Below are 26,798 nucleotides of genomic sequence, written 5' to 3'. Positions count from 1 at the left end.
AGGCCCCTCCAGCTCCCTCTGATCACCGGCTCAGCCCCTGCCCAGGCCTGCCCAGACCGAAAGCCTCTTGGGCAGGAGCGGACCCCCAGCTCCCTGCGATCAATCACAGGGGTTCCGCTCTTGTACCAGGCCAAAGCAACCCCCAGCTCCCTGCCCAGGCGATTGATCCAGACCCCCAGCTCCCTGTCCGCTCTTGCACCAAGCCGAAGCAACCCCCAGCTCCCTGCAATCGATTGGATCGATTGCAGGGGGTCTGCTCCAGCACCAGGCCGAAGCAGACACCCAGCTCCCTGCAATCAATCGGAGGGGGTCCGCTCGTATACCAAGCCAAAGCCTCTGGTGGAGACTTTCAGCCTGGTGCCGGAGTGGACACCCAGCTCCCTGCGATCCGTTGCAGGGGGTCCACTCAGGGCTCCTATGTATGCAAATTAACTGCCATCTTGGTTGGGTTAATTTGCACACTCACTCTGATTGGCTGGTGGGCGTGGCTTTGGCGTAGCAAAGGTGCAGTCAGTTTGCATATTACTTTTTATTAGGTAGGATTACAATCAAAAGAGAAGACTTGAGTTGGTTACATGAAATTCAAGGTAAAGATTAACCTTTGTCAGGGAAGATATGGGCCTAGGACATGACTACCCACCATATAAAGTTTTCATTTCAGACCATTCTTTGTGGTGATTTTAGGTTTCTGAGTTTGTATGGCTGCCAGGCAGGCCTCCCCTGAGGTTGTCAGTCTAGTATGTGGCTCCTTTTTGTCCCCAACAGCTTAACAAGACCAAACCGAATTTAATTTCAAACTATAGGAGCCCCAAAATAATGAGACTCAAGGACAAGTCAGGATTTCATAGCATTTGTATAATATTTCCGTCCCCTGGAAGCTAATTCACAGGCCAGAGGAGTGCGGGAGTCCTTGAATGCACCACAACGTCGGGCGAGGTTTGCTCCTTTTAAACTTGTTCTGCGCTGTCAAAACTTAAGTCTGTGTGGGAGGAGCCGGCACTTTTCTGGTCACCGAGGGCATGAGTTAGTTTCTGCAAAGCCACGACGACATGCTGGTGGGTCTCGCACTGTGGTCTCCGGGTGGAAATCCTCGGGAGAGTCGGGACTTGCTTTGATGATGGTCTCCGGTGGCTCAGCGGGCGAGGTGACTACACCCAGAGCAGAAGGACACGCGGCCCCTCCCGCAGGCGGAGCTGCTGGGTGCGGCTCCCGGCACCTGTGCTACCCTGTCACCTCCGGCCCCGACCGGGTTGGGCCGCCCGCTCCCGCTGCGGACTTCGCGCTGACTCGCCGCGCGACTCCGCCCCCCTCCCGGCGCCGCCGCTATTTGAGGCCCGGCGGCCCTGGCGCTCCCAGCCGCTGCTCCGCTCCCCAGGCGCCCACACTGCGGAGAGAACCCGCGGGAGGCCGGTGAGCGGAGTCGGGGAGGGCGCCGCGCGCGGGCGGTCCTGGCACGGGGGTGGGGAGCTTGCGGCTCGGGTTCCCTCTGCGAGCCCCGCGGCGGCCGCGGACGGTGACTCCACGGGTGAGCGGTGCGCGGCCGCCGGGCCCTGGAGGCGGAGTGTCGTTCCCATCGGGACGCCCAGCACCGCCGCAGGGGAGGCGGCCGGCGGGCATGGGGACCGCGCGGAGCCTCGCCGGCTGCTGCCCGGGGGCCCCGGACCACAGGTGACGCCTGCGCACCGCGCCCACCGCCCCCCTCGCCCGGGGCCGCAAGTTACCCCGCCCGCCCCTCGACCACAGGTGACCCCGCCCGCGCGGAGGACGCTTCCTGCGGGGCGCGGGTCGTTGGGAACCCGGAGGGTGGGGACGGGGCGAAGCAGGTTGGAGGAGGCGGGCGTGGGGGTGGGGCGCGCAGAGAAGCCGAGGGGTCGAAGCCAGAGGCGCCGCTCCCTCCCCGGCGCCCCGGCCTGGCCTCGCCCGCCGGGTGTGGCTTGCCCTGTGAGGTCACTCAGGCCTGCGCAGAGAAAAGTGGGGACCATTCCGGATCTTGTCACTTCTCTGCCTTTTATTAAAATCACTGCGGGCAAAATATTACTGATTTGGTGTCTTCAGGGCTAAGAGGACGTGGGGAAACTTTTCATCATACTTGGGGCTGTGGGGCTAGAAGTAATGAACACTTAAGCCTCTTTCTTCCCGCTCCGGCCCCTCTGCACAAGCTCAGCTTTGGAAAGGAGAAGTCCAGCAAGTTAAATTCAGAGGCGCCGGGAATACTCGGTTGCTGTGGGGGAAGCTGGGTCCGCGCTGGGACTGTGCCTCCTGGGCCCCGTTGTACCTGATGACAGGGATGTGAGTCAGGGCCGCCTGCTCCTCCCCCGTGTGGTTTAGGATTTACGTGGTGAGATGAGGATTGAAAAGTACCCTTTGGATTAACATCCTGCAGTGTTGTCTTGCTGGGCTAGGTACTGTGTACTGTGATAACAAGAGTTGGGCTGTTATCAGTATTATGGGGTGTGTCCCAGTATTTCCTGACTAGTGAGTAATTACTTCCTTCACTTTATGCCAGCACAGAGAGAAAAGGGTGCAATTGTAGTCATACTTGGGGCCAGTAGACCAAGTATTTACAATTATATGAGGCCAATCCCAATCCAAGGAATTTATTACAATTCAGTTTATTAGAGTTAACTCTAGCTAGTAACAGTAGAGTGCAATAAGAATGAATGAAATCAACATTGCTGTCTGTTTATACCAGCAATTTTCAACCAGCGTGCCCCAAGAATTTTTCAAAAATATTAGTCAGGGGTATTGACCTCTTTTCCCTTAGAATGTCAAATTAAAAAAATGACAACTGCCAACACAACAATAGCCTTGTGGCATGAATACCCTGTCTTGAACCATAAATATATATAGGTCATATAATAGAGTTGCATCTTATTGGTCATGTCGCATAATAGGGTTGCATCTGATTGGTGAATTATTGGTATTACAAATCTCTATATACAAATATAGGCACCTGATTTTTTAAAAGGTGACTTTAGCCGAAACCGGTTTGGCTCAGTGGATAGAGCGTCGGCCTGCGGACTGAAAGGTCCCAGGTTTGATTCCGGTCAGGGGCATGTACCTTGGTTGTGGGCACATCCCCGGTAGGGGGTGTGCAGGAGGCAGCTGGTCAATGTTTCTCTCTCATCGATGTTTCTAGCTCTCTATCCCTCTCCCTTCCTCTCTGTAAAAAATCAATAAAATATATTAAAAAAATAAATAAATAAATAAAAGGTGACTTTGGAGCAAAGAGGGTAGGTAATTACTGTTAGGGTCACCGTAGGAGGAATGCACGAGGCCAAAGGGGGTGAAGAATTATGAATTTATTGGGTCATCTGGAAAACCAGATGGGCTGAGCCCCAAAATGGCACCAGCCCCCAGGGACTGTGAGCCAGGTTTTTAAAGGCCTATAGCCAGGCTTTTCTGGGTGGAGAATTCTCTGTGCAGGTGCGGATTCTGGGAAACTCCGGAGGGGAGAGAGAATGGTCTTAGCAAGTGGAATGTGGTCTAAGCAAGTGAAATGTCCATTGTGAAGTGGCCTGAAGGTCAGTTCCCAGGGGAGGGGTATCGATTGAATTATTTGATCAGACCTAACAATTACTATTATTGTTATTTTTTGTAAATCAAAATTATACCCATATTTTTTGTAACATTTTTTGATGTTGCAGAATTTTAGTAATTAGTTATGTGTGCCATGAGATGAGAAAGGTTGAAAATTACTGGTTTATACTCAGAAAACCCTATATCACATCAAACATATATTGTGTGACCCCCAGATGATCACATACCTTGCATTCCCAAGTTTGCTGGACCTGAGATTAAACCTAGACATCAGAAGAAAGAAAATAATGTGTAATTTACCCACTGTTTATTTACTACCCATTGTGTTAGGAATTAGTTTATTTATTTAATGTTTATAGTAAACATAGACATAGAAGGAATCATCCTCTATTAACAGATTACTGCTGCTCAGAGAAGTTACACACACACACACACACACACACACACACACACACACGCACACACAGAAAACAAAAGGACAAAATAGGAGCGCAGGTCTCCATTAAACCAGTCTTTGAATGGTTCAATTTTGTGGGACACTGAGGCATGCTTAATCCAAGAAGGCAAGAAGCACAATTAGTAACACCTTTAAAAAATTATTAAGACTTGATCAGTTGAATAAAATCAATTATGAACATAAACTGCTCAAAGTCACGAGTGGTGCTATAGGGAAAAATGGTGCTAGGATAGATTTGTTAGACTTGTTTATATATAGTTGAAGTACCGAGGACATGCACATACATATATAAAATTGCTCATTAATAAAACCTTAATACCCAGTTTTTATGCTTGTGAATAAAAGTTTTTAAAGTACTTTATGTAAGACCTGAGGATGTATTAGGCAGTTGAGGTTTATATGCCATCTGGATAAAGGCCAGAGTCTGTGATTTCCCAGGGAAAGCAGGCAATTTAAAGATAGGTGAGAGCTCTGGCCAGTTTGCTCAGTGATTAGAGCTTTGGCCTGCAGACCGAATGGTCTAGGGATGTGGTTCCCAACCTTTTTTTGGCCAGGCCTCACCTAAGCCTTCCTGTGACATATAATTCTTATTCAAAAGTGAACTCCTATTCACGTGGAGGAAGCCTAAAAGGCCATTGACTTGGTCTAAACAAGCTTCCAAAGAACACGGCATCCATGAAAGAGAAGAAAAAAGAACAAAAGGACAGTTGAAGTACTGAGGAAGAAATCACTAAGAAAGTGTTAAAAAAATAATAATATGAAGTGATATGAAAAGATAGCAAATAAAGTTTCAAAACATAAGAGAACTGAAATGCATAAATATGTCATAATATATATTTATATACTGTATATGAGGCTCCTAGAACCATAAGAAACACAAAATTTTCACTGTTAATAACTCTCAAATTGCCCCCCTTAAAAATCAAATTGCCCCCCTGTGGGGCGTGTGCCCCCCGTTGGGAACCCCTCGTCTAGGGTTTGATTCCCGGTACCTTAGTTGCAGACTCTATCCCAGTTGGGTGCATTGGGAGGCAACCCATCAATGTGTCTCTCTCACATCGATGTTTTTCTCTCCCTCCTCTCTCCTCTCCCCTCTCTCTAAAAAAGATCAATGGAAAAAATATCCTCCAGTGAGGATTTAAAAAAAATGAATGAATGAATGAATGAGAAAGAGCAAATCTGTGGTAAGCAAATTCTTGCTGGGCCACCCAGAAACAATGGAGCACAGGGGGAGTCCCAACAAACAGGCTTTATGGATTTCTTCCTTTGGTTTATCATGTGGTGCTAAGGTGATGGTCCTTTTCTTTAAGCGGGTTTTTGTATCTGAATTCCTACATATAGGTGAAAGGGCAAGGTTCAGAAGTTCTTTCTGAGTCATTTCTTTCTTTTTTTTTTAATTCTCAACCCAAGGATATGTTTTACTAATTTTAGAGAGAGGAGAAGGAGGAGAGAGAAAAAAACGCTGATGTATGAGAGAAACATCCATTGGTTGCCTCCTGTACGTGCGCCCACTGTGGATCACATCCACAACCCAGGTGTGTGCCTTAACCAGAAATTGAACCTTTTGGCTCATGGGCCGACACTCTAACCAACTGAGCCAGCCATAAGCAGCTTAAAAATCAATATCCCAAAAGGCATATTTTGGGGTGGTAAAACTTTGGTCCCTCTTGACAGCATGATATATTAGGTAGTTGAAAAGGAAACTCTCCAGCTTTGTCACTGGTGTGGCCCAATGACAGCACCAAAACACTTAGGTTCCTTGAGGATTCAGGTCTTGTACTTTACAACCCCTCTATTAAAAGAAACCCAGGAGTTTCTTGATACCTTGTGTCTTTGGACTGGAAAAAAATTCAAAATGGATGTGTAAGACCTTGCTGTGGCTGTAATGCAAGGATGTTTGAGATCGCTACATCTCAAGATAAAGTAACAAATTAAAGAGAACCCCACCAGCCCAGTTGTGACCATTTGAGAATCAAGGTGGAAAAAAAAAAAATCAGCTAATTGAATTATTTATAAAAAGCCATGGGTCTATTAATAAGTTCAGATGAGGGGAATAAGATAATGCTTTAAAAAGGCACCAAAGAATTTTATGTTTCAGGAAATGCTGTGTGGTGATCCACCCATGTTTGCTATGTAAAAAGTTTGGTTATTCCAGTTTCCTAGGCTAATAAGCACAGTAGTTATACAAACTATCCTAAAGTCTGAAAAATTAAACAGGTTTGGTGAGATTTGTGTTTAGTTTAAAGCATTAAAAAGTTTTATCTATTAATATATGTATCCAGTACTTACATTTTTAAGAAAAAATAATTTATTTCTTTTTATTTTTTAGTTTTTGTTAATCTTCACCTGAGGATATTTTTTCATTGATTTTTAGGGAAAGTAGAAGAGAGAAGGAAAGACAGAAAGAAACATCCATGTGAGAGAAACATTTAACTGGGGAGAGACAAATTTAAAATAAGGAAAATCAGTGTTAAGTGAAAGAAAGGAAATGCATTCTGAGTTATAAAGAGAATCTCGAATGGGAGAAGGGCAGGGGCAATTAATAAGACAAACTGTTCTTGTAATATTGATATAGGCACTGTGTTTTGTTTTTGAAAATGTTGTTTTTTAAATACATTTTCATTGATTTCAGAGAGGAAGGAAGAGGGAGAGAGGGATAGAAACATCAATGATGAGAGAGAATCATCTATCGGCTGCACGCTCCCTACTGGGGATCGAGCCCACAACTCGGGCACGTGTCCGACTAGGAATCAAACCTGCCACCTCCTGGTGCATGGAACTACGCACAAACAACTGAGCCGCACTGGCTGGGCGGTGGGCACTGATTTTTAAACTAAGTATATGTATATAATTTTGTAAAAAGAAATATCAACCAATCATCTAAAAAGAATTAGGAATGTTGTACAAAATGTGAACATGCAGGAAAATATAAAAAACTTGAAAATTTACTCATAAATCAGAAACATTTGGTATACAGTATTTCCATCCACTTTCTGTCTATAAATTATGTGCCGAAACCGGTTTGGCTCAGTGGATAGAGCGTCGGCCTGCGGACTGAAAGGTCCCAGGTTCGATTCCGGTCAAGGGCATGTACCTTGGTTGCGGGTACATCCCCAGTAGGGGGTGTGCAAGAGGCAGCTGATCGATGTTTCTAGCTCTCTATCCCTCTCTCTTCCTCTCTGTAAAAACTCATTAAAATATATTTTAAAAAAATTATGCTTACATGTACTTTTCTTCCTAATTTAATTTACATAGAAAATATTTTGAAATTGTATTTCTAGTTTTATATTTTCTTTTAAAATTAATTTTATGTATTTCTTTGATACTAATATGATATTAAAACATTAATATCTCCATTAATATCCTATTGTGAATGTGACAAAATCTAAAGTGGTTCTCTGTTTGGGGGCACTTAAAGGTGTGTTTTTTCCCTGTAGCTTATGAAATACCTAATAGTTGTTTTTGTGCTTAGTATTGTTGCCAGTAAAAATGGTTTCTTGTGGTGTGCGAGAAAGGACTTTCAAAGGGAGAAGTTTAAGCTAGTGCCAAGCTTTATTGGGTTGAAGGGAAATAATGCCCCCTTGGGGCAGGCTCTAGTAGCAGCTGCTCTGAGAGTCCTTATAATGCTCCATAGATTTTCTTGGTTTTCGGGAATGAGTAGGCTTGCTTGCAAACTATTCAATATACTTCCTGGATTTCTCCGGCTTGTGTTGGGCCCTCCCTCCAACCAGTCCTCTTTCCTGGATCCTCTGGGGTTCCCGGCCCTCATCTCCTCGGATCCTTTTCCCAGACTAGACTCCACCCTTCTGTGTCACCATTTTGGCTCCCACTGCACATGCCCCAAAGATCTGCTTCACCATCTTGGCCTCTACTGTGCTCATATCTGGTAAAGGAATTTCCTTCGCTGTTTTATTCCTCCCCCTTGGCAGTCTCTGCTACTAGGCCAGTTGACCCCTGGGGATATTGAAAAGCAGGAGGGGTGTTTCCCCTTGGCAGAGATTTGGCTATCTGCTGGGGTGTCTGAAACTGTGACTTCCAGATTTAAGCCTGATTAAGTGTAACTTCTAGACTCTGTTGGGCCTAGCCAGTCTAGCTCTCTTCTCTTTTGTGAACTCTTAGCTGCTTATGCTAACAGTATTTTCACCAGTACAATTTAGTGAAATTCCTAGTGGTGAAAGTGTGTGGATGGTAATTGTCTTGGATGGGGTAATGAGGGGACCTGTGGGGTCTTTCCTTGGCTGGTTGAACTTGCAACAAACCTAATATGCACAGGGCCCTAAAACTCTGTCCTTTCTCAATTCACCTAGGAGCTAAAAAATGTAATACTTTCCTCCCACCTTCTAAGTTCTTCTGGCTGGGCGAATAATCAAGTTAACAAAGACAAATTAGCAGGAGAAAATCAAAGTTTTAATACATACTCATGGGGAATTCACATAGGCATGGAACTTCCAAAATGGGGCAAAATTTGGTATATATGTCATTTTGGACAAAGGGAATAAGAGGGGATGAGATCTTAGATATCAGATGTGAGAATTTACAGGCAGTTGAGGAAGAGAACACACATGGTAGGCAATTTTTTGCCTCAGTTGGACTCTGGGGTGATCTAGCTTCCAGGCCCCTGCTTGGTGCCTTTCTATACATCATATTTAATTCAGATTAGGCTGAGGTGAACACCCTGATTTTCCTTCTTGACACAGCCTTTCCATCTGAATCTCTTAGGCAGAAAAGGTGGAGGTCAAAGGTTTTTTTGGTGGTTTTTTTTTTGGAGTCTTTTGTTTATTAATAACCAACTTAAAATCAATATCCCAAAAGGCAGCTTCTGGATGGCAAAACTCTGGTTCCCTTCACAGCTTTGGGGCCATATTCAGTGCCCACAGTTGTAACCAGCAAGGCCTGCTGGGAAGAAATGCTGATTCTGCAACCTCCACAGGCCTTTCGGCCAGATGTCTCCTGCCTTCACCCTCCACTCCTGGAAACAGCTGCTCTAGCCTTCCTCTCTCCTGGTCTGTCGGGCCCCACCCACTGCTCAGATGAGTAATTTCCTCAACCTCTGACTGGGAAATATGAGCTGGGTCAGTGTTTTAACTTGAGCTGCTCCCCACAGAGCCCCTCCTCCCTGGCCTGCTCTGCTGCACCTGCAACTCTGGACTGCCTGGGCCCTTCACCGCCTCTGTCCTCACCTGGCTCCTCCCAACACACTCCTCAGGCCCTTCCTCAAGTAATGGCTTTAGGGCAGCAGTCCAAAGACAGGGCATCGGCCCCAAGTTGAGCCTGTTCCTTAGCTTGTGACAAGAAAAATTTTGAAATATTCTAAATTAAAATGACAGCAGTCGTAGAGTGAGAGAGACAGAATAGCGGGCCTATTAATAGCTGTGGCCAGCTCTGACAAAAGACTGCTCATTTTCCTATGTATCTGTTGGAATTTAGGGTTAATTTCCAGGTGGCTATTTCTGAGATTATCCAAAAGAGAATAGCCAGGCCCCATCTCTCCCCAGGAACCTCCACTATCTTGACCTTAGGAGCCTCCACTTGTTATTTATTATTATAGAAAGGGGAAGGGAAAGAGAGAAAGCCCTGACTGGGTAGTTCAGTGGTTAGAGTGTCAGCCTGCGAACTGAAGGTTCGAAGGTTTGGTTCCTGGTCAAGGGCATGCACCTCAGTTGCGGGTTCGATCCCTGGCCCCAGTCAGGGTGCATGTGGAAGGCAACCAATTAATGTGTCTCTCTCACATCGATATTTATCTCTCTCTCTCACCCTCTCCTTCCCTCCCACTATGTCTAAAAAAATCAATGGAGAAAATATCGGCTGGTGATGATTAAAAAAAAAATAGAGAGAAACATCGATTTGTTGGTCCACTTACTTATGCGTTCATTGGTTGCTTCTTGTATGAGTCCTGAATGGTAGTCGAACCCACAAACTTGGTATATCTGGACAAACCTCTAAGCAACTGAGCCAACTTTCCAGTCTGCTGCCCACAGCTCATTCACGGGAATAACACTTCCTTTCCTTTCTGTCTCTGTGCCTTTCCCGGAGCTGGCCCCCTTCAGTTTCTCCCACCCCTTTTCTCTATAGTTAATGTCAGTCCTTTCACAATGGCTTACTACATCTCTGAAATGGAGTCTTCTCTTCTACATTATTAAAACATTCAACCAGCCTGGCAGGTGTGGCTCAGTGGTTGAGCATCGACCCATGAACCAAGATGTCCTTTGTTCGATTCCCAGTCAGGGCACATGCCCAGGTGGTGGCTCAAACCCCAGTGTGGGGCATGCAGGAAGCAGCCGATTGATGTTTCTATCTCTCTATCCCTCTCCCTTCCTCTCTCTCTAAAACAAAAACTTATTTTTAAAAAGCAAAATCCAATAAACAAAAAAAATAACTAAAAAACATTCAACCCTATTTTCTTATGTAACTTGTGATTGTATTTGTTATTGGGGAAATTGGGATTTCCCTTTCCCCACTGAGTGCTGGGAGTGGAGTCCGTACAATATCTCAAGAAAAAGATTTTTCTGAGACTCACACGGGAGGATGAGTGATTTTTATTTGTATGGGATTATATTTCTGTGTTTCCAAAGTCCCATTTCAGTCATAGAAGAAGTGAAAAGCAAAGCCAGTGTCCAGACTTTCCGTTCCATGTTGTAGCCAGGTCCAGTTCAGCATCCGGCTAGTTATGGTCCATTAGACATTGTGTTTGGGGGTTCACATGGGTGTGGGCCATGTAGACAAATGCCAGGGAGCAGGGGTGGGAGAGCTTGGTAAGCCTGGAGTCAAGTGCAACACACCAAGAGCAACCAAGGGTATAAGAGAGGAAGTTTCTTTGTTCAGGAAATTAAGTATTCCAAATCTTCCTCCACTTACAGTGGCCATTCCCATTCTGGCCAATGACCTCTGTTCCCAAGTGTGACTGACAGACAAGTACCTTCCCCATGTCACCTCTACGTTACTGGGCATGTGTCTATCTCTCCTCCATTGGACCCCTGGGGAATGGAAAGCTTTAACTTCCCGGTGAAGCTGCCCAATGACATGCCTATAATATTTGGCCTTCCCTTTGCTACTTTTCTGTTCTTAATAACATGGTATCATTATGAATGAATTTTAAATTATAAAGTAACTAGAGGCCCCGTGCACGTCAGAGGGGTCCCTCAGCCCTGCCTGTGCCCTCTCGCAGTCCAGGAACCCTCGGGGGATGTTGGACATCCTTAGCGCTGCCCCAGAGGTGGGAGAGGCTCCCACCACAGCCGTGCTCGCCAGCCTGTGGGAGCACACTGACCACCAGGGGGCATCTCCTGCATTGAGCATCTGCCCCCTAGTGGCCAGTGCATGTCATAGTGATCAGTCATTCTACCTTTCGGTCGATTTTCATATTAGCCTGTTATTATAGAGGATACATATAAGTTCATACAACACACCGAACAATGCAGAAATGGAACCAAAAGCCAATAACTCCTTTCCTAATGTCTCTCCCAGGAAGTAACTAGGTAAGAGGTTGAGTGTACCGTCCACACCTTCTCTGGGCTCACGGACGTGTGTATAGATTGAAGTCCTCCTGCTTTCCCCCCACAAAACAGGATCCTATTATAAGCACAACTTCAGTGTTTTTTCACTTAAAATTAGAAACACAATGTAACTTTGAGGTTCCCCCAAAGGAATAGAGTTTTTTATGGGCACCTGTTTGCTGACTGAACCAGAGTGTCAGTGGTCACTGTTAACAGCGTGAAATGCAGTCAACTGTAAGCCTAGTTTTTGTGATACTGACGTTAAGTCCATCGTTTCAGACTCGCCATCATGGATACTCTTTCCGAAGCAAATGGCACTTTTGCCATAAACCTTTTGAAAAAGCTGGGTGAAGACAAATCGAAAAACGTGTTTTTCTCGCCCTTCAGCATCTCCTCTGCCCTGGCCATGGTCCTCATGGGGGCAAGTGGAGACACCGCGGCCCAGATGGTCCAGGTACGTGCTTGACGCCATTTCTGGGGAATAGGAAATACTATTAATTTGTTAGTTAGCTGGTCTTCCACCTTTCATATCCCAAAGTACTGGCTCTCTGTCAGTGTGGCAGGGCTGTGGGTGGAATGCTGCCAGGGAAGGATGTGTCAGCCCTGGGCATATGCCCTGGGGCGAGTGCCTCTGACCTGTTAGGGATGAGTGGCACCCTCTACTTGGGAAAGCAATCCATTTCGCCAACCCCTGGTAGTGGTTTGTGCAGGACTTTGTGAGGAGACATAAAGCCACAAGGTCAGGTTGAGTCTCACAGTAGTCTTCGGGTATTGTCAACTACTTCTCAATTGTTAAACATTTTTATTTTAATTTTCTTATTTAAGTGTACAATTTTTCAATGGTGTTTCAGTTCTTTGTTGTTGAGTGACTACCCCGAAAAAACTTAGAGCTTAAGGTGAAGATTTGCTCTGGGTGGACTGAACGGTGATCCTGTTCCACTTGGCGGGGCTGTGTCACTGGTGTAGGCCTCAGGCCTCCTCCATGCAGGTGGCCTCCTCTGCGTGCTGCCTTGGCCTGGCCTCCCACATGGCCTCTCTTTGGCAGGGTGGCCTGGCCTGGACTTCTTCATAGCACAGTTCCAAGCTTCCAGGAGGACAAGTGCTTTTCAAGCCTCTGCTCTGTCACACATCCTGATGCCCCATAACTGAAGCCAGTCCCAGAGTCTGCCTCCAGAGTGGTGTGCAGGGCCTAAAGACTAAGGCATTAGCTCATCGGGGTCCCTCCCTGATTGCCACAATCTGCCCGCTGGCTCCTAATGGTTCTCAGCCCTCCCATAGGAAAAGTACACTCACCCCTCCCACTGCCCCGGAGTCTGATTTCATCATGGGCCCGGTTCGGGTTTGAAGTCTAGGAAGAACAAGGCTATTGAGGCTCTTTGGTGTGGTTCCTGGGTGCAGAGCTTTGTGAACTAAAGACAAATTATTGCCCCCTCACCCCCTAATATACAGTGGTGACACAGGGTGGGATATCTGCAGTGGACACACCCTTCACACGTTGTAGGGCAGTGTCTCAATCTGCTACAGCTACCATAACAAGTACCACACACTAAGTGTTTGAAGCAACAGAAATTCATTTCCTCATAGTTCTGGAAGCTGGAAGAAAAGGTGTCGGCAGGTGTTGTTATAAACAGTGGTGGGATATTGTATATATCGACCTAAATCTGCCTCCTTGAACAAAAGCACGTGCTGGGTGCCTGTTTGAGGCAGGACTCTGTGCTGGGGGACAGTGTCCTGAAGATGCTCAGGGGCTTCTCTGCCTAGCAGGAAGGTCTGTGTGGCACTTAATCTTTCTAAGGTGTTAACAAAATGAACTTTATTCTGCCCTTGAGGCCTGGCCCTTGAATTTACAATTGCCCTGAGGTCATATCTTACTTGTACTTTTAGAATCACTTGCCCACTGGAGAGGCTGGGAATAAGAAACATTTTTATTTTCTACCCCACAAATCCTAGGTTGGAAATACTTCCTTTAGATTTTGCTTGAAAATGAAGCGATCTTTAGCTTACCTTTATGTTCCCGGGGAACTGAAAGGAGCCACGTTCTTTCTGGACTTCTCCCAAACCAAATCCGGGGTTCACTAGCAAAATGTCTAACTTTTCCCATCATTGTAGATGACAGTCTGTCCAGTTCTGCCAGTCCATGCCATGAGCTCCTTTTCTCCAGCCTCCAGTAAGAATTTCTTCACTGTCCTTCCAGCCTTTGCTCACAGTCTCCTTTCTTCCTTCCATCCAGCCTCTGACAGCTGCCTAAGTTCAAAGCAAGTGCTATACACATATTAGATTTTTGTTATGGCATAACTTTATGTCTAGATTACAGTGTGGATTTTCTACTGCTGCAAAACAAACCATCCCAAACTTAGTGATTGGAAATAACAATGGTTGATTATTTTTCAGATTTTGTGGGCTGACTCCATGGTGTCAGCTGGCCATGGTTGCCATTTGACAAGTAGCTCTCCCCCTGAGGTGTTGCTCTCCCAGGCTTTCCATGTGTCTGCCACAGGACAGCTTAGATATCCTTACACCATGGCGGCTGGGATCCAAGAGAGCAAATGTGGAGCTGCAGGCCTTCGAAGGCCCAGTGTCCCTTCTCCTGTGCTCTGTTGGTCAGAACAATCACAGGGCCAGCCTGGATCCAAGGACTGGGGAGAGGCTGCAACTTTTGATATTAGGAGTGGCCTGTCTTCACTGAGAATTGCGGCCAGGCTGACAGCCTCATTTTCAGGCAGACAACAAGGGTGGAGCACCCAGAAGCTGGGTCTGCAAAGGGCATTGCTGCTCCTGCCAGTGCAGGCAGGGAGGGCTCTGACTCCTTGCAGGATGTGTTAGAGGGAAGAGTGACTTTCAAGATACTTTTGTCTTTAGTTGGGTGACTATTCTTTTAGTCTATAGTGAGGACCTGTACAGTTCTTAGGCAGAGTTGAGTGTTTTATCCAGTTTCCTGAAGTCAAAGCATACTGAAGTTGTACATTTTTATTCTGTGTTCTATTTCAGGCACTTTATTTCAGTAAAAGTGGTGGCGGAAGTGCAGATGTCCACCAGGGCTTCCAGACGCTCCTCGCCGAGGTTAACAGGGCTGGCACGCAGTACTTGCTTAGAGCTGCCAACAGGCTCTTCGGAGAAAAGTCCTTTGATTTCAACTTGGTAAGTCATAATTGCTGTTTTCACTAAGGAAGTGAAGACCACAGTGGGGAGGGGTCATGTGGTACAGCAGAAAACTTGTGGGCTATAAATTCACACAGGCGAGCATGAGCTCAGGTCTACTCACCTCTCACACTTCCTTTAACTCTCAATCAGTTTTATACTCTGTAAAATAGGCCTTATAACAACTACTGTCCAAATACGAAGCTTAAGTGACTTACCATAAAAAAAAAAGCTAACATGAAGCATAGTACAATTTAAGATGAATTGGCCAAAACAAAGAAATTATAAAAATGAATATTTCTAATCTTTTTTTTTCAACATATTGGTAATTTTTTTGTGCAGTGTGAGGCATGTTTAATTTTTACACATATAAATATTTTTATTGTTTTTTCCAACACAGAATTTTCTAAAATTATATTTTTATTGATTTCAGAGAGAGGAAGGGAGAGATAGAAACATCAGTGATGAGAGAGAATCACTGATCAACTGCCTCCTGCATGCCCTCTACTGGGGATCGAATCGAGCCCGCAATCCGGGCATGTGCCCTTGACTGGAATCGAACCTGGGACCCTTCAGTCTGCAGGTCAAGGCTCTATCCACTGAGCCAAACCAGCAAGGGCCAGAATATTTGTTTTAAGTGCTTATTTGTCTAAGTATATTGGTTCTCTTTATCTATAATGCTTTCCATGTTTTAAAAACCACTCAAGTGAATATAGTCGTACACTGGTGGGGTCACTCAGCCTGGCCTGCGGGATCGGGCCTAAACTGGCTCTCTGATATCCCTGAGGGGTCCCGGATTGCAAGAGAGTTCAGCCCAGGCCGAGGGACCCCACCAGAGCATGTTCAGGCCGGGGAGGGGCTGCGGGAGGGCTCCAGGGAGTGTCCGGCCCATCTCACCCAGTCCCAATCGGCCGGACTCAGCAGCAAGCTAACCTACTGGTCGGGGTATCTGCCCACTAGTGGTCAGTGTGCATCATAGCAACTGGTCGAATGGTCGGACACTTAGCATATTAGTCTTTTATATATATGGATACTAAAGGAGGCAAAGAAAGAGCCCTTGCAGTTTCTTTTCTACAACCCATTGCTCCCTCCCCACTGTAAGAGCTTTTAGAAATTTGAAGTGTATACCCCCATACATGTAGAAATTTGTTTTGTGGGGTTTTCCCCTATATAACATCATCATAACATCTTTTTTTTTTTTTGTAATTTGTTTCATATATATATATTATTGATTTTTTACAGAGAGGAAGGAGAGGGATAGAGAGTTAGAAACATCGATGAGAGAGAAACATCGATCAACTGCCTCTTGCATACCCACACAAATCAAAACAAAAAACAATCTAATTAAAAATGGACAGAGGGCTTGAATAGACATTTCTCCAAAGAGGACATACAGATGACCAATAGACATATGAAAACATGCTCAACATCAGTAATCATCAGGGAAATGAAAATTAAAACCACAGTAAGATATCACCTCACATCTGTCAGAATGGCTCTCATCAATAAATCCACAAACAAGTGTTGGTGAGGATGTGGAGAAAAAGGAATCCTTGTGTGAACCATGTCCAGCATGGCCAGGGTTGAACCTGAGGAGGGGCAGTAAAGGATTAAAGAAGACAGATAAGAGAATACAGTTGGGGTCAGATGGGACACTGTTCTTGGATGGAGAGACAGTGCCACAGCCTGCAAGCTGAGTCTTTATTTTATAGTCAGATCCCAGGAGGCAAACAAAGGTGTGGTCAAGATGTTTACAATGTTCTTAATTAAATGCACCTGAGAACTCTATCAAGCTTTGTTTTGGCAGCACTTGCTGCACCTCCCGCAGCCTACATCACTCCACAGGTTCGGACCATAAGGTCAAGCTTACAACTATAGCCTTTGGCTATAATTGTGCTGGGAGGGCTTTGCCCTCCAAGCTGGGACCTGCACATGGCTTTGCCATGAGAGGACAGTGCACTCTCATTAGTCCAAGGCTTGAACCTGTCCAAACTCTGTAGCTGCTCTCCACACTTGTGAACTGTTGGTGGGCTTCTAAATTGGTGCAGTCACTATGGGACACAGTATGAAGGTTACTGTTTAAAAATTTAAACATAAAACTACCATATGACCAAACAATTCTACTTCTGTGTATTTATCTGAAGGAATTCAGAACACTAATTTGAAAAGATATATGCTCCCCTATGTTCATTGCAGCATTATTTACAATAGCCAAGATTTGGAAGCAATCCAAGTGTCCATCTATAGATGAGTGAATAAAGAAGAGGTGGTACATATATACTATGTAATATTGCTCAGCCATAAAAAAAGAAAAGAAAAAACAGAATGAAACCTTGCCATTTGAGACAACATGAATGGAGCTTAGAGGGTATAATGCTAAGTGAAAGAAGTCAGACAGAAAGACAGATACCATATGATTACACATATATATGGAATCTAAAAAAAATAGTAAATGAACAAACAAACAGAAATAAACACATAGATACAGAGAACAAAGTAATGATCACCAGATGTGTGGGGGTTGGAGGATGGGTGAAATAGTTGAAGGGATTAAGAAATATAAATTGGTAGTTACAAAATAGTCACAGGGATGTAAAGTATAGCATAGGGAACATAGTAATACTGTAATAACTATGTATGATGTCAGATGGGTAGTAGACTTATGGAGGAATCACTTTGTAAGCTATATAAATGTCTAAATATTATGATGGACACCTGAAACTAATGTAATATTGAATGGCAACTGTAATTGGAAAATTAAAAACAACAGAGCAGTAAAATTGTTAAAGCATGAATTACGTGAATATTAAATGAAATATATCTAGATCATTTAATACAGTGTCTACAACGTGCTAAGAATAGGATATTAGCCGAAACCGGTTTGGCTCAATGGATAGAGCGTCGGTCTGCGGACTGAAAGGTCCCGGGTTCGATTCCGGTCAAGGGCATGTACCTTGGTTGCGGGCACATCCCTGGTAGGGGGTGTGCAGGAGGCAGCTGGTCGATGATTCTCTCTCATCGATGTTTCTAGCTCTCTGTCCCTCTCCCTTCCTCTCTGTAAAAAAATCAATAAAATATATTAAAAAAAAAAAAAAAAGAATAGGATATTACATAAAACAGTACTAATGATAATTCATCTGGTCCTCGGTGACCCTCTGAGACACAGGCACTGCTGTCTCCTCGTTTACAGGGTAGGTTAAGGAGGCTTAGGGGAGACGAAGCGGCTTTTTTAAGGGTGCGCAGCTAGTCATGGGGCTTGTGGTCTAAGCTGTTGTGCCTCAGTGCTTCTCTTATGCCATGTGGAAGGAGAAATGTGAAATCCTGTAATATAAAAACAAAACTGAAAAGTGGAATTAAGTATTATCTGCAAACTGTTAAAAAAAAATGTTTGGGAAACAATTCCATAGTACACTGTCAACGAATTAGTTGTTCTAGTATATTTGTTTTCCATCAAATTGTCTACTTTTATTTGGCATACTGTAGGTGTTCATTAATATTATCATTTCATAAACTATATTAACAAAATATAGTTTAAACTTTTTGGAGGAGTTGCTTATGCTCTAGAACAATCCATCCAAAATGGTAGCCACTAGACAAATGTAGCTATTTAAATTTCAGTCTAATTAATTAAAGTGAAATACAGTTAAATATTCAGTTACTTAGCAGAAGTAGCCATATTTCAAGTGCTCAGGAGTCACCTGTGGCTTAGATTTGGAACATTTCTAAAGTTGTGCTGGGAGTGGTTGTGTAGAATTGCACATTTTCTCCTCATTATATGGAACGATAGGCCCTGGTTCTGAAATGTAGAGAGAGCTGTGGCTCTTGCTGTGGGCAGGATGTCCCTTAGCAAATGCAGTGGCCTTGGAGTGACACTATCGTTTCTGCATCTAGTGTCTTTCTATTTATTTCACTGGAGCACAGCTAATCCCTTAAGGATCTAGCAATTTATGGTGTTTACTTGATATTCAGACCACTGTTATGGCCTGAATATCAAATGTAGGTGAAAATTGAGAAATTAAATTTCAGGTTAATTTCTTATTTACTTATTTCTCATATTATTTATTTATTCCTCAATATTTTTAAATTTAAAAAAGATATATATTTTACTGATTTCAGAGAGGAAGGGACAGGGAGAGATAGAAATATCAATGATGAGAGAGAGTCATTGATCAGCTGCCTCCTGCCTGGGCATCAAGCCTGGGCATGTGCCCTTTACCGAATCGAACCTAAGATCCTTCAGTCCACAGGCTGATGCTCCATCCACTGAGCCAAACCAGCAAGTGCACCTCAGTATTTTTATTCCTTATATTTCTTATTCCTCTTATTACATATCATGAAATTATCTATTTTTTTTTTTTTGTCACAGTTAGGAAGTAAGCTGGTGGTGTTGTTTTTGTGGCCATGCAATTGTGTTGTTGTCTCTCCCAGTCTTTCAAAGAGTCCTGCCTCAAATTCTACCAAGCGGAGATGGAAGAGCTTGACTTCTTCAAAGCTGCAGAGGAGGCTAGAAAACATATCAACACCTGGGTAGCTAACAAGACAGAAGGTGAAAATACATTGTTATTCTATTTTATTAGTACTAGAGGCCCAGTGCATGAAATTCATGCATGGGGGGGGGGGGGGGGAAGGTGTCCTTCAGCCCAGCCTGCACCATCTCCAGTCTGGGGCCCCGTGAGGGATGTCCAACTGCCCGTTTAGGCCCGATCCCATCTAAACGGCCAGTCGGACATCCCTCTCACAATCCAGGACTGCTGGCTCCCAACCGCTCGCCTGCCTGCCTGCCTGATTGCCCCTAACCGTTTCTGCCTGCCAGCCTGATCACCCCCTAACCACTCCCCTGCCAGCCTGATCAATGCCTAACTGCTCCCCTGCCAGCCCAATTGCCCCTAACTGCCCTCCCTTGCCAGCCGGGTTGCCCCTAACTGTTCTCCCCTTCTGGCCTAGTTCCCCCCAACTGCCCTCCCCTGCAGGCCTGGTTGCCCCCAACTGCCCTTCCCTGTAGGCCTGGTCCCCCTCAACTGCCCTCCCCTGCAGGCATGGTCCCCCCAACTGCCCTTCCCTGCAGGCCTGGTCCCCCTCAACTGCCCTCCCCTGCAGGCATGGTTGCCCCCAACTGCCCTTCCCTGCAGGCCTGGTCCCCCTCAACTGCCCTCCCCTGCAGGCATGGTCCCCCCAACTGCCCTCCTCTGCCAGCCTGGTCACCACTAACTCTCCTCCCCTACAGGCCTGATTGTCCCCAACTGCCCTCCCTTGCAGGCCTGGTCTCTCCCAACTACTCTCCCCTGCTGGCCTGATCACCCACAACTGCCCTCCCCTGCCAGCCATCTAGTAGTGGCCATTTTGTGTCCAAATGGGGGCGGCCATCTTTGACCACATGGGGGCAGCCATCTTGTGTGTTGGAGTGAAGGTCAATTTGCATATTACTCTTTTATTAGATAGGATTCTAATCGATATTACCATCAGTTTCTTCACAAGAACATCAAATGTAAACAAATGTTTTCTTCTCAAAATAAGAGTAAACTTTTAAAATCCACTTCTGAAATATTATCAATATACTAGGGGCCCGGTGCACGAAATTCATGCACTGGGGTGGAGTCCCTCAGCCCAGCATGCCCCCTCTCACATACTGGGAGCCCTCAGGAGATGTCCTACTGATGGCTTAGGCCTGCTCCCCATTGGGAGCAGACCAAAGCCGCAGTCTGGCCTCCATTTGCGGGAGGCGACCCGGCTGATCAGGGGAAGGTACAGCCCCATCACCCTGCTGCTGCAGCCACTGCCAGTCACCGCAGCCACCAAGGTGTTTTCATCAACACGGACTCCAGTCCCTTCACCATGAAAAAATGACAACTTTCTTTAGGCATTATCAAGATGAGTCTTTCGTAGGATATGACATTTCTTTCTTTATTTTCTTTTTTTATCCTCACCTGAGAATATGTTTTCATTGATTTTTAGAGAATGTGGAAGAGAAAGGGAGAGACAGAGAGAAACATCAAAGTGAGAGGAACACTTTGATTGGTTGCCTCCTGCATGAGCCCTGACCTAGGGAGGAGCCTGTAACCTAGGTACATGCCCTTGATCAGAATTGAACCCAGACCCTGTAGTCGTCAGGCAGAAGCTCTAACCACTGAGAAAAACTGGCTAGGGCAGGATATGACATTTCTTAGCCCTCTAGAAGCAGACCTTTGTTTTTTTTCTCAGGAGTGTGGTGGAAAAACCTTAGATCACCTTTTTGGATTCTTATTACCCAAGTTACTAAGAATATTACCAGTGGCATACAGGGAGCTTAGCCAATGAGCAGTCAGAAAAGGAGTTTCCTCTAGTTCACATGGATAGCCAGCTTTGCCCGTGCCCAGGCCTAAAGTCTCCAGGCTGGGCGGGGCCCTCCAGCTCCCTCCAATCACGGGCTCCAACCCTGCCTAGGCTTAAAGCCAATGGCCTAGGCTGTAGGCCTGGGCAGGCCTCCCTCCCTCACTCCAATTCCTGGCTTCCTCTAATCGCTGGCTCCCTCTCCCTCTCCCTCTGACCGCTGGCTCCCTCTCCCTCCGACTGCTGGCTCCCTCTCCCTCTCCCTCTGATCGCTGGCTCCCTCTCCCTCTGATCACCGGCTCCCTGCCAATCACTGGCTCCCTCTGATGGCTGGCTCTGCCCCTGCCCAGGCCTAAAGCCTCTGGCCCAGGTTTTAGGCCTGGGCAGGGGCCCCCTGGGCTCCTATCACAGGCTTGGCCCTGCCCAGGAGCCCCCTTGCTCAGGCCCTTCCCAGGCTGCTCAGGCCCATGCGGGGCCTACCTTGGAGTGACCTGGGTGCCGAGAATGTCCCTGGGACCTAGGCCGCTGGGTGCCTATGTATGCAAATTAACCTCCATCTTTGTTGGGTTAATTTGCATAATCACTCTGATTGGCAGTAGGCGTAGCGGGGGGGGGGGCGGGTACAGTCAATTTACATGTTTGTCTATTATTAGGTAAGATGACCATTTTCTCTAGTGTTTTCCTGTTCTTATCCTCATATCTCTGATGTCTCTAAGTATGCGCTACACCTCTTCCAGAACAATCCACACTTGAGTTTTGGTTGTTAATATGAATATAGTCTTTCTTTTCACAAATAGTATGAAGAGAACTTGGATCTCTGTCTTCCTGCTCAGCGTGGCACCTGCCCCATGGAGTATCCTACAGGATGCGTAGTGGTGCCCTCACACACCTGTGGTTCTTCACTTAAACTGCTCCTTACACTGGTTACAAACTCTCACCTTTCTTCGCACCAGCCTGCCTCCTGTCTCACTTGTGATGAATTCATCCTGCACATATGACTTTGTTCATTTTATGTGTTTTATTTGTGATGGTATTTTTAAAGTTTGTTTGTTGTTTGTTTGTTTGTTTGTTTTTGCTGCTGTTGTTTTAAGGACCAGGATCCCTTTCCATGGTTATATTTGGGGAACAGTAAATTCCTTCATCTGTGTGCTTGTCTACACAGGGAGATGGCCCTATCTGAATATTACCAAACCCCAGGACACTCGTAGCTAACTGGTTCTTTAATTCTTCTTTTCAGGTAAAATTACAGAGTTGCTGTCCCCAAATTCAGTTAATCCAGGTACTCCTCTGGTTCTCGTGAATGCCATCTACTTCAAAGGAAGCTGGGACAGCCAGTTTAGCAAGCACCAAACCCAGGAGAGACCATTTAAAGTCAGCAAGGTGACTATTTTGCAATAACAAAGGAGGCTCTTGGAACCTGTCCCTGTGTCCAGGGGGCGTGCTTTCAGGTCTTGGGGGCATGCTCCCTGGGCCTGGTTTGCCCACAGACCCAGCAAGGGGCCCCTGTGGCTCTAGCTGTTGAGTGCAGGGAGATCGAGCGGAGGGCATGGGGGACAAGCTCTTGTCACTATTGCAGGTTGCTTTAAGGACTTCAGTTTTCCTTCTTTTTTTTTTTTTTTTACAGTTTTCATAAAGGTCTATTTCATTATGGGTGGATAGCGCATTTAACAGTTAAATACATTAAATAACGTATAGGTGACTGCAGGACTGCCGCATTGGTAACTAGATAACCAATTCAACTAGAAACCAGCTAACAAGCAACTGTCTACATACATATTTAAAACACAGCTCTTATTTAGCTCATCCTGTTTTGATCACCTTCTTGGAGGGAAAAAAGCCTGCTGGTCACACTGAAAATATATTAAGGCCAAATCTTCTGATATCCATTCCCAGAGGTTGCTTTCAGCTGGATTAAGCCTCCCAACTCCAGGGCACGCCCCAGTTTGGCCACCAGCATCAATGCTCTTCCCATCTACCAGAGCAGACAGTGTAAGCTTCACACCAGGCCTCAGAGTCTGAGGGTAGCCCACTCCAATTAAACTAGAGTTGTTGACTTTTGCAGAAATGGAAGCAGTGGGATCCAACTGATATTTAGCTGCAATACCAAAGCGAGTGCAGTCGGTACCCGAAGTCCAAGCAAGGTTTACTGAAGTGTCACGATCTTCACATACTTCCTGATAAATTGAGCCTCCAAATTCTCTCCCATCATTGACATTAGTGTGGCTGGAAGTCCCCATTCCTATAGCCCACTGCAAAGTTATTCCTTGTAAGCTTTGATTTGGCACTGCCAAAGGTCATCTGGTATCCAGCAAGCCAGCCTTCGTAACCAAAGACAGCTGAACCATGGATTGCAGGTCCAGCAAAATCAAAGTCAACACCACATCCAAGGTTTATACATTCCCTCTTGCAAGAAGACTTGATTTTACCACTTTTCTTTCCTGTGTTCGGTGAAAAGGTGGTATCAAATGTCAGTTTCAAACCTTGACAAATCTAATCTTCAGTTGCGATTTCTGTTCCCAGGGTGTTATCAGTGTTCCATTTCTCTGTGACAGTCAGACCATACTCACACCATTTATATTTGGTCTCCAAAGTCCCAGTAACTTTACCAGTGTCTGTATTAGATGAACCAGATGTTGAGAATTCCACGCCACTGCATGACTTTGTTTTCACGTCCAGTTTCACCAACACAAAACCAAATCCTTTGTTGAAAATATCTCTGGCAGCTTTGCCAAGGTCAGCATATGATGGAGGAATACACATTGGCCATGCGCAGCTCTGTCCATAGGTCGCCATGGCGAGGCTGCTGGAAGAGTGGTCTAGTGATCTCCTGGGGGGGCCGTCCCACCGCTCCGCTCGCAGCTGAGGCCGCTTTGCTCGCTCGGAGTTGGGCTGCGGCTGCCCCGGTGGAGGGCGAAGTGAAGGAGCAGGACTTCAGTTTTCAGTCCCTGGGTGTGGAGGGGGAGCCACGCAAAGGTGGTCGGCCAAAGAGTGATGTGGTCTGATTGATGATTTGATTTGCCAGATCCCTCTAGCCACTGGGTGAAAAAATCACAAGGGGGAGGGGCCCTTAGGGAATCACTTAAGGTCATCCCAGTGAGCAGCACTAGGCTGGTAGCAGTGCAGGTAGAAAGTACAAGTTGGATTTGCGTTATATTTTAAAAGTAGCGTCAAATGGTTAGCTAATGAGTCAGAGGTGGGGTGTGAAAGACAGGAATCAAGGGTACTCCAGGGTTTTTGACAGTGGAATGAATGGCATCTATATCAGCTGAGGTGGGGAAAACTATAAATGGAACAGACTTGGAAGGGAATATGAGGAGCCCAGTGTGACATGGGACATTGGAAGTTCCTTTATGTCCAAATGCAGGTGTCAAGCAGTCAGTAAAATACATTAGTCTGGTGTGCAGGGGAGAGTTCCCAGTGGAAATAAAAGTTTGGGAATCCTAGTTAAACTCACAAGACTGAATGACATCAACAGGGGAAAAGCAGTGTAGGATTTGAGCCCTGGATTCCCGTGTCTGGAGGTTGAGGCAGTGAAATCAAGCCGGCAAAAGAGGGGGCTGCTGTGGTCTTCTGGAGGCCAACAAAGTATCTCCGGGGGCCCAGAGCGGCCAGCTCTGTTGATTTGTCCAGTGTGTAAACTGGTTCTTATTTCAGATTAACGTTTATCCTTTTTCTTTATAGAATGAGCAGAAGCCTGTGCAAATGATGTTTAAAAAATCTACCTTTAATATGACCTACATCGGAGAAATATTCACCAAAATCCTGGTGCTGCCCTACGTTGACAAAGAGCTGAACATGATCATCATGCTTCCTGATGAAAACGTCGACCTGGAAACGGTAAGAGTGCTGAGCCCTGATTGTGCTGGGAGGCAAGGGGGTCACATTTGCTTCTCTGTGCAGCAGTTCTGAGCATTGCCCAGGGAATGTTTCTAATGTTACATAACTTCCCATCACTGCCATCTCCTACCGTGCAGCCGAGAGCACTCACAGCGCAGCCCAGGTTCCACTGGGCAGCACTGTTCTAACCCTAAACTCTTCAACCCTCCTCTTCTAGGTGGAAAAACAGCTCACCTATGAGAAATTCCTAGAGTGGACCAGGCCGGATATGATGGATGAAGAAGAGGTGGAAGTGTTCCTCCCTAGGTTCAAACTGGAGGAGAATTACGACATGAAGGATGTCCTTTACTCTATGGGCATGACCGATGCCTTTGAGCAGGACAGGGCAGACTTCTCAGGAATGTCGTCTGGGAGAGACCTGTTTCTGTCCAAGGTCATTCACAAGTCCTTTGTGGAGGTCAACGAGGAAGGCACGGAGGCTGCGGCTGCCACCGGCGCCATCATGATGCTTCGATGTGTGAGAATCACGCCGAGGTTCTGTGCTGACCACCCCTTCCTTTTCTTTATTCAGCACAGCAAAACCAACGGGATTCTGTTCTGTGGCCGGTTCTCCTCCCCTTAGGACAATGGTCGGCCCTGCCTGTAGCCTTCCTCTTGTCTCCTCTGACACTTCACAGTGTGCCTGAACCCCAAAATAAAGGGCCTAGTTTTGAAGTTCCATGTTCAGAACTCCTTGTATATTTGTGTTCCACGCGTCAATGTTTTCTAGGGCCTGAAATTGCCGTTCGGGAGGGCCTGAGGTCACACTGGCAGGCTCAGTCCTGGCTCTGAGACGTGTCCTCCCATCTCCACTCTGGGTCCAGAGCTGCGCTCACGCTGGCAGAGCTGCTTTCCTCCGGGCACATGGGATCGGCGGCGCGCCTCTCCCTTCTGCACACATGGCACGATTAGTGTGATAATCAGGTGAAAAAGAGACTGTGAGGAACTGTGGGAAGCAGGTGTCAGGTCCTCAGCAGGGAGAGTTCGATTCCAAAACTTGTGAGTCCCCCAGAACCAGCACAGGAGCCGGGAGAGCAGTTAATTGGAGCCTCCAGGGAAACCAGTCCCGTTTCCCACGCGTGTTTCTGCTCTTATTGTAGTTTGCATTCGTGATCTGTGGTCACATGCCTGATAAAATACACAGCCATGCCTTTCCCTGAAATAGCTAAATTGCTACTAGGGGCCAGAGGTAGACAGGCCCGTTCACAATGATATAATTTAAGACAGTTTCATGAGTATACAGGCGACTTTCTATTTTACTGCAGGTATTAGGAAAGAGGCGGCTAAGGTTTCTGCAGCCACTTGTGCTACTTGCTGGAAATGTGATCCCTATGCTCAGTGATACAGAAGCCAATTGACCTTTGAGGTGCAGTGGGAGCGCTGTGCTATGTTCTGGGGACAGCCACACTGGCCTACTTGCAGCCAGCAGGAGCCTGGTCTCCCTAGACCGGAACTGCTGTGATGCGTATTTGCGTTCTGTCGCTGGTGCACTTTCTCAGCCACTTCGCCTTGGGAGAGCCTGGGACTGAGGAAACACTGATGCTGTGTGTGGGATGGGAAGAGGAAAGGGTTGTGAGGGGGGTGGCTGGTTTTGTCACCCGCCTCTACTCAGCATTAAGCATATTTGCCGTGTGTAGTGCAATAGTCCTCAGCATGCAGGTCCCTCAGCCTGCAGGTCTCAGGCATCTGTCTGCCCTTTCCCTGGATGGGAAGCTTCAGGAACATCAGTGGTAAGCTGTGAAAATGAAAGCCAGTAGTTGTTACAGACCTGTATACAGGTAAGAACTTCACTGTGAAAAAGAAAACATAATGTGCGTAGAATAAACAACACGTTCTGCTCCAAGAGGCAATTTGGGTCTCATTGAGCTTTTACTTTAGCTGACTGTTACAGTGCCTTTGAAGAGTTATCACTTGATGCATGATTTTATTAAAAGGCACCGTCACCTGAATAAGCTTCCACATCTTCGATGAGATTGCAGCAGAATACA

The 26,798-nt window shown here is 46.1% G+C and overlaps 1 protein-coding gene and 1 pseudogene across 1 annotated transcript; one reads left to right on the top strand and one right to left on the bottom strand.

Annotated features, from left to right (window-relative positions):
* Positions 1 to 1,351: 1,351 nt before the first annotated feature.
* Positions 1,352 to 25,491, top strand: LOC103304568 (serpin B6-like). The gene is made up of 7 exons (XM_008161426.3): positions 1,352 to 1,410; positions 11,770 to 11,944; positions 14,479 to 14,628; positions 19,057 to 19,174; positions 22,172 to 22,314; positions 24,616 to 24,771; positions 24,989 to 25,491. The coding sequence occupies exons 2-7, from the start codon at positions 11,780 to 11,782 to the stop codon at positions 25,391 to 25,393; spliced, it is 1,137 nt and encodes a 378-aa protein (XP_008159648.1). The 5' UTR covers positions 1,352 to 1,410; positions 11,770 to 11,779; the 3' UTR covers positions 25,394 to 25,491.
* LOC103304571 (voltage-dependent anion-selective channel protein 2-like) lies at positions 22,564 to 23,727 on the bottom strand (annotated as a pseudogene).
* Positions 25,492 to 26,798: the final 1,307 nt, after the last annotated feature.

This window comes from Eptesicus fuscus, chromosome 9 (genome assembly GCF_027574615.1).
Source record: "Eptesicus fuscus isolate TK198812 chromosome 9, DD_ASM_mEF_20220401, whole genome shotgun sequence".
In the NCBI taxonomy this organism is placed as follows: domain Eukaryota; kingdom Metazoa; phylum Chordata; class Mammalia; order Chiroptera; family Vespertilionidae; genus Eptesicus; species Eptesicus fuscus.
The sequence above is the reverse complement of the archived record's forward strand: the minus strand, read 5'-3'. Positions and strand labels throughout refer to the sequence as shown.

Coding starts and splice junctions, on each gene's coding strand:
- LOC103304568 (XM_008161426.3), top strand. CDS start 11,780: ATGGATACTCTTTCCGAAGCAAATGGCACTTTTGCCATAAACCTTTTG. Junction 19,175..22,171: donor GGTAGCTAACAAGACAGAAG/GTGAAAATACAT, acceptor TCTTCTTTTCAG/GTAAAATTACAGAGTTGCTG. Junction 24,772..24,988: donor AAAACGTCGACCTGGAAACG/GTAAGAGTGCTG, acceptor CTCCTCTTCTAG/GTGGAAAAACAGCTCACCTA.